At 46.6% G+C, this 12,282-nt stretch overlaps 1 protein-coding gene across 3 annotated transcripts in view; it reads right to left on the reverse strand.

The window, feature by feature from the left end:
- LOC144733928 (guanine nucleotide exchange factor VAV2-like) overlaps window positions 1–12,282 on the reverse strand; it is a 235,553-nt gene that overhangs the window by 5,565 nt on the left and 217,706 nt on the right. For all 3 annotated transcript variants that reach the window (XM_078615947.1, XM_078615948.1, XM_078615946.1), the window contains 5 exons: window positions 11,986–12,035; window positions 10,845–10,961; window positions 9,824–9,911; window positions 8,566–8,695; window positions 1,635–1,789 (listed from right to left, as the gene is read on the reverse strand). In XM_078615947.1, the coding sequence (XP_078472073.1) occupies window positions 1,635–1,789; window positions 8,566–8,695; window positions 9,824–9,911; window positions 10,845–10,961; window positions 11,986–12,035 (540 nt within the window). The remainder of the gene's footprint in view (window positions 1–1,634; window positions 1,790–8,565; window positions 8,696–9,823; window positions 9,912–10,844; window positions 10,962–11,985; window positions 12,036–12,282) is intronic.

The raw sequence follows: 12,282 nt of genomic DNA on the forward strand, positions 1-12,282 counted from the left end.
GGAATACAACAGAGAGAGAGAGAGAAATGTAATGAATTCCCGGGTTTATTTTCAGCGTGATATATGAACATAGAGGTAAGACGAAGAGTGTGGAAAATAAGTTGGGAAACACAATTCCACATGCTAAGATGACAATGACCCCATTTAGAATCAGAATATGTATTTTTACTGTAGCAATCCGATGAGCTGTAAAGATCTTGTTCACAGATGTCCATTCGGGGCAGGTAGGAACGTAACAACAACTAACAGTACAAAAAAATGATTTGGAGTGAAAAGTACATGTAAGGTAAACACATCACCCAAACACAAATTAAACTAAACCATCCCCATCCTACCAGACAAAGCCCACTGAGGTATTTCACTTATTTTGCAAAAGTGACCTGGCCACAAATGATAGCTCAACAAAGTGCAGTATAGCTAGAGAAGCCTCGGTGAATTTCATGACATATATTTTATGAAGATACGGCATGAGGATGTGAGGCTAATTCCTTTTTAATGAGTGATATTTCATGTAGAAGGAGCCTGTATCTGGAGCAAATCCACAGTAAAAAAAAAAACACATGGACGGATTAGGAGCCAATTTCTGTAATGCCACCTCCTAGCCACCGAGGGGGTGGGAGTCTTACAAGACATGCTGGTACATCATTTATCAACTTGGTCTCTGTGGCGATGGATTGGTCATTAAATTTTATTCTGGTTCTTTACTTTATCCAGGTGTGCCAGCTACGCGATTTTGTGTGCACATTTCAGACACCTGAAAGATGTTGGTGACGATGAAGGATTATCGTTGAGTGGTGTTTGTACTTGGGGCATAGTATGTCTGCAAATTAGAATCGTAATTCAGATGCAACTTAATTTGTCCACTTTTCTTTATCGATAAATGTGGCCAAAAAAGAGGTGCAATGAGAGGACAGATGACAGATGCTAGGCGAGACAGAAATATTGTCAAATGAGAGAGATGTAGAGAAAACACAGAGATATAGTTAACTGAGAGCAGACAGAGATGAGAAATATTAATTCGCTAAGTAATCGTTTTGACTTTTCATTCGGATCTGAATTCCAGCTGGTATTTGGTGCATCCACATTTCGTCCATGAATCTGTGGCCCCTTGCACTCTAGAACTGTGGTCCGAAGCGTTTGCTTCGTTTGTATGTATGTTGAACATCTTTCGCACCGCACGTAGTCAACTGTGCTAATATAATCGGAGGTACGGGGGAAGGACAACAAACATAACACAAAAAGCTGTTCTAAATAAATGGATTTTCATTCTATATAATTTAAAAGTGCATAGCTCCAGCAGCTTGCTAATATCGGAAGGAAGAGCGTTCCAGACGGCCGCAGAAGCACATCTGAACACGCACGATGCATTCACCGTCTATTTTCAGTGGCTAGCCAAAAGCCGCTGCTGCGAGGACAACCGTGATGATTTATGCTCCTTAACGAGATCAGCGAGGTATCGTGGTTCATTTGTGGCAAGCCCATAGTGTGTAATGAGCGCGACCTCGCAATGTATTCGTTCGGCAACTGGAAACCAATGCAGCTCGGCGAGTACCGGACGGACGTTGCTTACGCCTGGCACCGCTATCACCGGGGGGGGGGGGGGGGTAGTGGCGGCTTTGCCGGCCGAGCCTCACCCTGCCGTCCACCTCGCCGCGCCACCAGCCCTGGTTGGCGCCGCTCTTGCTGTAGATCTTCACGACGTCGCCCTGCGAGAGCGAGAGCTCGCGCATGTCGCGCGCCGAGAAGCTGTAGCGAGCCACCGCCGTGCCCAGCATCCGCGGAGAGAAAACTGCACGCCGTTTTCCAAACGCGCACATACACACATGCGCGCGCATATGCACAGTTTTTTGGGGTTTTACATTGTGCTGTGATTGCGTTATTTGGTGTCTCATTTGGAATGGGGTCTAATTTGCCATCGAATTTATACTGGAGCACCCACATTGTTGTCATGGATACATGAATGAATTCCAAGTAGCTGGTATTGTACCAGCCCTGGCCTATGACCAGATCACCCAGAATGCGCCCCAGTCTCATCAGATCTCGGAAGCCAAGCCAAGTTGGGTGACCACCACGCGCTGTTATAGGCTGCAGGGGCTATGCAGCAGAAAGGCGTTGGGGAATAATCCGCCGTTGTACTGTACCTCTATACCACCGACGTCTATGTTAGCCGACTTCAACCGACACTGACCAATGTGGTGAAGCGGTGGTCCATTGACACCCACGATCTGCAATGGCCTTGAAAACCTGGTATTCCCAGGCAGTCTCCTGGACCAGGCTCAAGCCTGCGTAGCTTTCAAGATGTGACGAGATCAGGCACATTCAGGGTGATGCGTTCGTAGGCAATGGCTTATGTGGTCATGAATCGCCTGCCTATGGAGTTGAGTGCTACTCCCGATCCCTCAATGAGCAATGACAGCCTCACTGTGACCATTACTGCATAATTGAAACGATTTAATCTTGATTTGAAGCTTTCAGAAATCCATACCCTTTGGTTCTTTCGGTAAAGTCACGTAGGTAGAAAAAATCATAATAGATCACGACGTTTCAATCGCAACACAAACAACCGTCAACAGGTGTGAAACAAACACAACAGTTCTGTTGACGGTTGCTTGTGCTGCAATCGAAACGTCGTGAGAATTTGATAGTTTTATTTTTATTATTTTATTACTTCCCTTCTACGTGACTTTACTGAAAGAACCAAGAATACCATTGGAACCTCCTTTGCCAGTAGCAAAATATGATAATTGTTTTTTTACCCTTTTATCTGGCAACAAAACTGACACCTTTTTTATACGCCTTTTGGCGTCATCTGGTCCAACACCATGTGAGACTAGGCTCTAAGAAAAGCTGTCTCGGGTGTGGACCAATCAATTTCAAGGACAGTGCATACATTATCAGAGTTGTGTTTTTTGTTTGCATTCCGACCGCAAGTATTGTGGTCAATGCAAACATGACTCCTTGTAAAAAAAAGGTGTCAGTTTTGTTGCCAGATAAAAGGGTAAAAAAACAATTATCGAACCAAGAATACTTTGATCTAACTTAACCCTTTCACACACTGTGATGGACTGCTATGATATATAATATGTGACTGCTACAACATTATATGTACACATTTAAAACACATTTTGGGATTTCTTTGACTCCCAAAATCACCTTAAACCAACAATTCTTTTACGTGATCTTGATTTTAATAATTAATGCATGAAAAGGTCACAGTATGCAATTTCGGAAATTTTCTGAACATATGAACCTTATGGCGGTACCCCGGCTCTCGCATAATGTCCGTGATGCAGTCATCTTTAGACGATTGATGGTCGGCGATGCGACAATCGACTCATCTCGACGAGCTGTACACGAAGCACTATTCAAAGTTGATTTTTTCGATAACGAATTTTTTATGCTGATGTTTGGCGGTTCGACATCGCGAAGTAGCACTGATTTCAGATTGCTTGGTACCCCAGTCGCGGCGTTAAGTACACCCCTAGAAAAAATAGTGTCCCAGAAATATTTAATTGCCTCGACCATTTCGTATTATTTGGAACCCCGGGGTACCGCCATAAGGATCATATATTTTGACAATGTCACCTGCCACCACAGCTGAAACGAATGATCAATTTGATTGATGTGCATGTATGTGTACCTTATGCAATATACATATATAGATGGATATACAACAATACACACATACGTATGAATGGGCTGTGTATGAATAAAAATGCACAAAACACAATGTTGATGAAGCCTGCTGGCAATGCTGAGTCGACGCTGCATCGCGATATCCAAATTGAAGGGCCGCACTTTTGTGACAGAGGTCACGGGGGGGCGGGGTCACAGAAATCGTGGCTTTGAATAAAGTCCATACAATATTGGAAACGGCTGCAAAAACACTGAAAATTCGGCGCACTGTAGATTAGGGGTGGTCTGGGGACAAAGGCAGGGACGGGGCACAGAGCCGCGTGTGTGTAGATGTAAGCTCACAATTACATTAATCCCGAACCTTTCCGGGAATATTTTGCCTGGACTTTTATTTTATTCCCACCACCCAAACCTTCTCAGCAAGGAATTTAGCGGGGAGAAAAAATAATGTCCCAACGATGCTCTTCTCACACTTGCAACGATCTTGCATCTCGTTTAAACTCAGCATCCGACCCCTCAGTACAAAACCACTTCTGAAATTATTTTTCTTATTGTTTCGATTTAAAGCGTTCGTGACTGCAGGGATTCATCTTCTTGGTTCTTTCGGTAAAGTCACGTAGAAGGGAAGTAATAAAATAATAAAAATAAAACATAATAAAATAATTCTCACGACGTTTCGGCCAGCGTCAGACGCTGTCGCCTCGACAGACCTGGTTTTCACCTGAGGACGGCTGCTTGCGTTGTGGCCGAAACGTCGTGAGAATTATTTTATTATGTTTTATTTTTATTATTTTATTACTTCCCTTCTACGTGACTTTACCGAAAGAACCAAGAAGATTTCTTATTGTTGCCACGTGTTACATCATTAATGGCTCATGTCCCTTTTCCCCCCTTTGCTTTGTTTTGCTATTGAATTTTTTCTGCTTTCTGTGATAAATTACTTATTTCCGTTGATGAGCCTGGGCCTTGTTCAAGTTATCTAATTTACTTTGACTTTAATTTTTTTCTTAAAGATTCTTATTTCTGGACCATACTTTGCATTCCCATTTTCTCCCTCAAAAAAACACGCAATTAGTCTCAATAAGCTCTCACCTGAATGAACAACACAGGGCCTGTATGTTAGAAGACACAAGAGTAAAAATCCAGTATTTTCCTAGTTGGTATACAAATATGTAGTGATCTACAACCTTTCGATTATGAATGCATAATTTACAAACCTCGATCATTACTAAATTCTAACCCTAATATATTATAAAGCATATATAAGCAGAATTATCCTCTATGTCTCCATGTTTATGAATAAAAGGTTCCCCATCGGCCTTGACTTTCCAGTAGCATCCAGCAGCACTAGCTTAATCAATCAAAGCCTCAATTGGTTTTGACCTTGGGGTTCTCATCAACAGTCAGGCTTGTTCAACAAACGCTGCCGAGTTACCAGATGTTATTTGGCAAGTGTCCCGCATACAAGCTACGTCACTCTAGTTAACGCAAGACGACTATTGGATACAAACTCAGTGCGTTTGCTGTGGAGCATTCTGGGTAAAAGTGTATATAATAAGCAAAGATTGCATTGTGTCTCCGCATATAAATACAAAATCTATAGCCCATCGGCTGTTGGATCGACCTCCGTACATTGTGGGCAGACGACGTATGGACATCGTTTGCCTGTAAGTGACCTCTTTTGTCTTCTTGTGCCTTGTCTGCTCTTCACGTTCTCTTAACAATGCTGTGTTTTGCTCCGTGCAATGTCGTTGTTGATTGATGGCGCAGATATATATACATATTTTTTAATTGGATATTTAAATATAGTGTTTCTTGGGAAATGGTGTGTTTTACCACTACCACTTGCCCTTTTTGGATTCCTTAATTGGCTAAAACCTTTAAAAGATCAATTTGATATTTTAAATTATATGATTTCTTACCTCTTAATTGAATTATTCATTTCCGTTTCCCAGATGTGTTATGTCTGTCACGGAAACGGTGAGCGTGGTTTTTATTGATGACACCTGACTTGCAGGCTACTTCACAATAGACTGAAACTGAATCGACAACGAGTGGGATCCAGGTAAATATTGCTTCCCAACTTCAGGTGGTCACCAAAACGTAGCCTGATCAGGCGCGCCCCTTCTTAGCTGCTGTTGGAAAATACCGGGCTGATGAAACCAGATGTAATGAATGCCGACAGATATTGCCAGTCACTTACATATTATGATGTTGGTGATCCATTGGACGAGTATAATCAGTTTTAATGCTTCCGATACATGCATCGAATCATGCAAGTGAAAACTGATTATTTGTTAAGGCGTATAGATTATGTAAATGAGTACTCAAGAATCTTGCAGCCACTAGCAGTGCTACTTTTACCACAGTGTTTAAGAATACAAATGTATTCTTGAGCAGAATCATAACTTCTAAATCGTGGCGATTCATCAAATCGTAGGGGGGTGAACAAATACGTGCCCGTTACACGTGCAGCCAAGAAACGTCTCAAACGTTGTCAGTGTGCCAACCACTACCATGTGACATGGATGTTTGCACTGATGCAGAGGTTTTCGCCGTTGTGCTGTACAGCTATCCGATGTATTTTGTGGGTTGTACCGCGTATAACCCAAATCCTGAAGAAGCTTCCGGCACGTGGAGCCAAACGTCGGGACCATCGTTCCGAACGACACGCGGCCCAACCCCCCCCAAAAAACGTCTAAAATGTTTGTACTACGTAATTGTTAAATAAAATTGGGAAAATACAAGAACTTAAAGTGGTTCATAATGACCCTCTACCTACCTCATATAGCGTTCAGGTGATCAAACTGATGTAAATAACCACGGACCCCGTTAGCCTCTTATCCTATGTAAACAAATAGTTTACAGACATCGTTGAGAACAGAATAGCTTCAGATTCAGAGGCTCACCCAACACGGGTGACAAGCCAGGTTTTGGAAAGGTTTCAGACTATATGAATCAGATTCTGGAAAAGACCAATGAATTTCGATCACCAATGAGCCTGGCCCTTGTAGACTACGCTAAAGCATTGAACTCGGTAGACATTGATGCCTTCGTCCTAGGCCGTCACAAACAAAAGGCCTAAATAATGCATTTCAGTCACCATAACAGTGTTACCAATACGAAACCAAAACAGCATTCCCATCTGCTTAATGAAACGATGCGCAACATGCAGTCGCAACAACATACTCACGCGATAGCAATGGCAACAATGGCCTGAGCGTATATTATTCATTTCGATGGCATATTGAATTCTAACTGAGATGACAGACCCAGGGGTCTGCAGCGAACAATGGGCCTTGATGCACGCACGCACGCACACATGCACAGGAGGCGGCAAGTCATGCTGCACGTCCGTATGGCGCATGCAGATGTAAGAGCGTGGCATTTATTTCATGCCCAGGATGAAACGAGGACACTGGAGGTATGGGGTGTGGGGTGGAGGGGGGGTGAGGTTTTGCTGTGAACAGCCGTAGCTGCACCCTCTGGGGTTAATCTGTACCTGACCAGAACGGCGCGGCCGACGGAGGGACAAAACTGAAATTCTGGGAGTTGAGCAGGGAGAAGCTAGCACTGACGTGGCCGGCTTACGGGATCAGGGACACATGGAGAGAGAAAGACGCAGGTGTCACTGGCCACTCGGCTACGCACGCAGTCACTGCTTAGAAATCATGAAAAAGCTGTGTCTGTGAATGCGTGAAATCCGTGTGTGTGTGTATGTGTGCGTGCATGTGTTCTTTTGGTAGCGATTGTGTATCGGTTAGCGCGCTGCGCTACGAACCCGGCGACCCGAGTTCGATTCCCATTCACGGCCAACACCAGCGACGACTATATAAATTGGTCCTGGGCTTCCCATAGGTCGACTCAGCCTAAAATGAGTACCTGGCGTGGTATGTAAATGTCACCACTTGTCTGCCAAATGTTACTGATAAGAGCGCTCCTCGCTACCAATGGGGTTCCCCGTTTGGAACAAAGAAAATATTTTATAGAGGTTTGTTAAGCACCATTATGGACTTTGAATGTATTTCTTGCCCCCTTCGCCGATCCACTGGATAAAGGCCTCGCCACGAAGTGTCAGTCGTGGGGAGTTGTCTTGGCCATGACTCACCACGCTTGACAGTGCTGGGTGGTGAAATTATAATGATCATGTCCAGGACCAGCTCAGAAATCACTCGCCACTGACGTCCGCCGTGGCCAGGAATCAAAGACAGGTTTTAAAGCGCTAAGTGGACCACTGCGCTACCATTCCACCCCTATGGAGCATCACGTTAATACAGCAGGCATTAGCGACTGCGATTGTTCGCGGGTTGTGCCCTGTAGCTCTGCGGTGTGCCTCCGGGTTGTGCCGCGCATCGTTCGGCACGCCGTCAGGTGATCCACTCCGTGTGTTTGGGAGCTTCTTCAGGAAATGAACGAGGCAACTCACTTTCTATCTTGATAATTATCCATATCATCGAAAGAGATGTTTTTTTTTGCGGTGCTAAATTTCCACGTGATAAGCCATTTTGTTGAGCTATCATTTGTGGCCAGGTCGCTTCTGAAAAATAAGTTAATAGCTCAGTGGGCTTTACTGGTAAGAAAAAAAAAATCAGTTTTATCTTTGTTAACATTTTGTGTACTTTCATTCTCATCGTGTTTTTGTATTGTTTTGTGTTGTAACGTTCTGACCCCGTGCCCCTACTGGTCATCGGTGTAGACCTTTACAGCTCATCGGATTCCTCCAGTATAAATGCAGACTATGATTTTGATACTCCTGGCTACTGCCGCTGAAAACTGGCTGCCAGGTTCACTTCCCCGAACATGCTCCCGGCACGTCGGGGGCGAAACGTCGGGACATCGTGCCGGACAACAGGCGGGCGCAACTTGGACGAGATGGTGGCTCCCGGGGCGATGGCGCTGGCTCGCTCGCTCGCTCGCCCGCCGGCTCACCGCTGTTGGCGGAGTTCCCGCGAGTCACGGCGCGCGACGGCTCCCGCTCGTTGAAGGGGTGCTGCAGCGTCGTGTCGAGGGCGCGGAAGCCCTCCTTCAGCGAGTGCGACTGGTAGTACTCGATCAGCTCCTGCGCCACACACAAAGGTCGACCGCCCACCGCCACGCGTAGCTTTGACCGACTGCCTTTTGAGCCTCGGTGCGCCGGTGTTTTTTTTGTCCCACTACGCGAGGAACTCATTCGAGGCCGAGTTTACCTATTGGAGGCTCAGGACCGGTTTAGACATCAATCGCCGCTGTGTGCCAGGAACTAAACTCAAGTGGCTGTCTTCACGGCACAGTGCGTGAACCACTGCAGCTCCAGCCGTAGTCCACCCCATGTGTTATTTTTTACGATTTGAATTGCTTACTCATCGTGTTTTTCGCTTAACTCGGGCTCCAGGAGCGCACTTACAAGCGCACTCCGGCAGGTGGCGGTGAGGAGCCAGCGAACCTTCTATAGCCACTGCAGGCAGAGAGGATCTTTAAGCTCAGGGGTCGGCAAGCAAAATAAGAAGAAGTGGAATTTTTTTCCCGAATTCGGTAAAAACAAATTTAAACTCAATATTTCACGAGCCGCCAATGCACGTGGTGAATACGATGCGGCGAGTCCTCATTAATAATGAACGTCACGTGGCCAGTGCTGAGCCAGCCGCATGCAGATCCGGAGCTGCCGGTTGCCGACCCCTGGCGTAGATCATGGGAGTGGTGATTCGCCTACTCATTCACACCGGCCAGATTAAATGTCTCCATTGCCAGTGCCAATGCTTCATTGCATGTTTATTGGGCACGAGTTACCACCGCTAGTGGGCTTTGCCCTCTATCAGCTCCAGTGTCAACCAGCAGTTGATTGACAAAAACGGACCGTACATGTACACATTGTAACAATAATAATATGGAAATACAGCATTGATGAACAAATAATTACACTGACGTTTCAAATCAATAACCCGGCATGCTTGGAATGCGGGGCCAACATTGGTCCAGCGTTCGGAGCCACATGTCAACGTTGTCCCACCGCTGGCATGTAAAAGAAGAGCTTCATAGATCATTGGATTTCTCCAGCGTAAATAAAGATTCTCATTTGGAACATGAAATATTCTGATGTTATAGCTGGGAACCCGGCGAGGATTATGAGTGCACATATCGCCGAATGAAACGGCTGTAAGCTTGGCATGCAACACTGGGTTTTACCTGCTCCATAATGAGTGCTACTCACCACGAGGCCCCGGAATCTCCTGTGCTCAGTGATGTGGTGCCACCCGTCCTTAATGATGATTTTGATGTGCTTCACTTCGTTGTTAAAGCTGTTTTAGAAACGAAAGCAAGCGTTACTTTCGGGTAAACAACAACGTATCTCCAAGCTCCCTTTGCTCCCCTTGTCATCCATCCAACTTGTAGCCCTATTGGTGGAAGGTAATTCCTGTGAAATGTGGCATGGCTCAACCTGTTAGGAAATGCTCTTGAAGACGTAGGCAAGTGTGACCCACATTTGGAGCATTCCACCTCATTTGGAGCAGTTGGAACCCCTTTCCCGTTGGATCTACCAATCCTGCCATCACTTTCTGACCATCATTCCCCATTAAATTAGGTATCTATGTATGTTGAACTTCTTTTTCGCACAGTACATTGCCAAGTGTACTCATCACAGGCAACACATTAAACACCCAAAGTTCTGCATGGAAGCTTCTTCAAAACCTTACTTCAATCGAGCTTCCGGTGGCATGTCATGAGATGGTGTTTGCATTCAGAACTCTTACAGATCGGAGCGTGAATTCAGTTCCTGAAGAAGCTCCCGGCAAGTGGAGCAAAATGTCGGGACGTCGTGCCGAATGGTGCAGCGCAACAAATCCGAAAACGCGTCCGAGAGCCGCACAGCAAAACCGCGACCACGCGGGACAGTGGCGGCGCATCTCCACGTCGCTCAACCCGTGGCCACGACGAAACCGAAGTGAAATAAAATCACGAATCAAGCCACTACATTTTGTCTCGATTGCAACACGATGAAGGCGCCTTTAATCAAAACAAAATTGACCGCGACGGGTCTTGGAGCTGCCCACATTGGGTCCCCCCCCCCCCCCCCCCCCAAAAGTGTTTATCCGTCGGCGTCGCAAGACGCATTTCGCTGCGGAACGCGCACGACGAGGGAAGCCCGTTTAAACGGCGCCGGTCAATGTGACTGCCTGCGGAGGTGTTGTGGGGGGGGGGGGGCTCTTTTCCACGGCTTCGGCGCGACGCACCGTATGCTGATGGCGAACTCGCCGGGCCCGTCGGGCCGCTCACGGATCAGGTAGGTGCCGTTGCTCCGCTTCCTCAGCTGCTGGTTGGCCTGCTCGCGGTCCATGGTGCCCACAAACCTGGGGGCGTGAGAAGCGCATCGCGGTCATGCTACACACAAAGCGCTCGGTGCAAATGAACTACAGCACCTTGCTGATCTCGTCAAGGAACACAAACCATCATCACGCAAACTCCGGTGGTCATCCTCGCAGCAGCAGCGGCTTTTGGCTGGCCATCGAACAAAGACGGGCACCGCATCGCGCGCTTTCAGATGCGCTTCTGTGGCCGTCTGGAACGCTCTTCCTTCCGATATTAGGAATCTACTGGAGCTGTGCACTTTTAAATCATCTAGAGTGACAAACTAATTTCTTTGGAGCTTCTTTTTGTGTTTGGTTTGTTGTCCTTCCCCGCATCTCCGATTAGCGTGGTTGGCTATGTACGGTGCAAAAGAAGTTCAACGTACAGACATAACAGAATATTGGGACAAACGACCAGAGCATGATTTTTGTTTGCATGTTCACCACAAGTACGTGTGGTTAATGCAAGGCATGATTCCTTTCAAAAGCTTTCAGTTTGGCGCTTTAACATCTTAACACAACTGTTTTATCGCCAGAAAGGGTAAAACATATTACTATATTTTGATCCTGGCCAGAGAGGTCCCATGATGGGGCAGGGGGAGTCTACCCCCCCCCCCCCCCCCATTGTGTTAGTTAAACTTCACTTGCCCCACCCCTCTACTCCTTCCATCTCCATCGAAGCCTTTTGGCGTTCTCGCTTGCGGGCCCCCCGCCTGGGTGGGTCGGACGGCCCGAATGTCGCACGCCGGTCTCGGGGTTCCTGTCCCCCCCCCCCCGCACCAGCTCCCGCCCCCCCCCCCCCCCCCCCACCAGCTCCCGCCCCCACGTACCGTGACCGGTGCTTTGTACTGGGCTGGCGTTGAGTCGCAATGAAAGGTAATAGGAAATAAAGAGATAAAGGCAGGGGCAGGGAGTCGAGAGCAAGGATGGCTGGGGAGGGGGGAGTTCCAGACTGGGACAAATGTGTGACCTCGTGGCAACGGTCGTGGTGTCGTTATGATCATTTTCAAGCGATGCAAGCACATACCAGGCAAAGTAATGAAACTCGCTTTTCGAAGGTTCCGTCGGTCGGTTCACCTGCAACACAAACACAAAACAGTACTCATTATGCTTGCATTTACTTGTCTGACTCAATGGTTAATGAGCTCTTGACTTCATTAAGCCACCAAATGAGGCATCACATGACTTGTACTGTTGCTGTTGGATACTTGCCTTTTCCAAATTGTTACTTTAAATGTGATGTCCATTTTTAATGTCACAGTTCCTTGTAGACATAAATACGTGAATTCATTGCGTTCCGAGAGTTGAAAACCCAGAAGGGAAA

Source organism: Lampetra planeri, chromosome 49 (genome assembly GCF_965212315.1).
Source record: "Lampetra planeri chromosome 49, kcLamPlan1.2.h2, whole genome shotgun sequence".
NCBI lineage: Eukaryota > Metazoa > Chordata > Hyperoartia > Petromyzontiformes > Petromyzontidae > Lampetra > Lampetra planeri.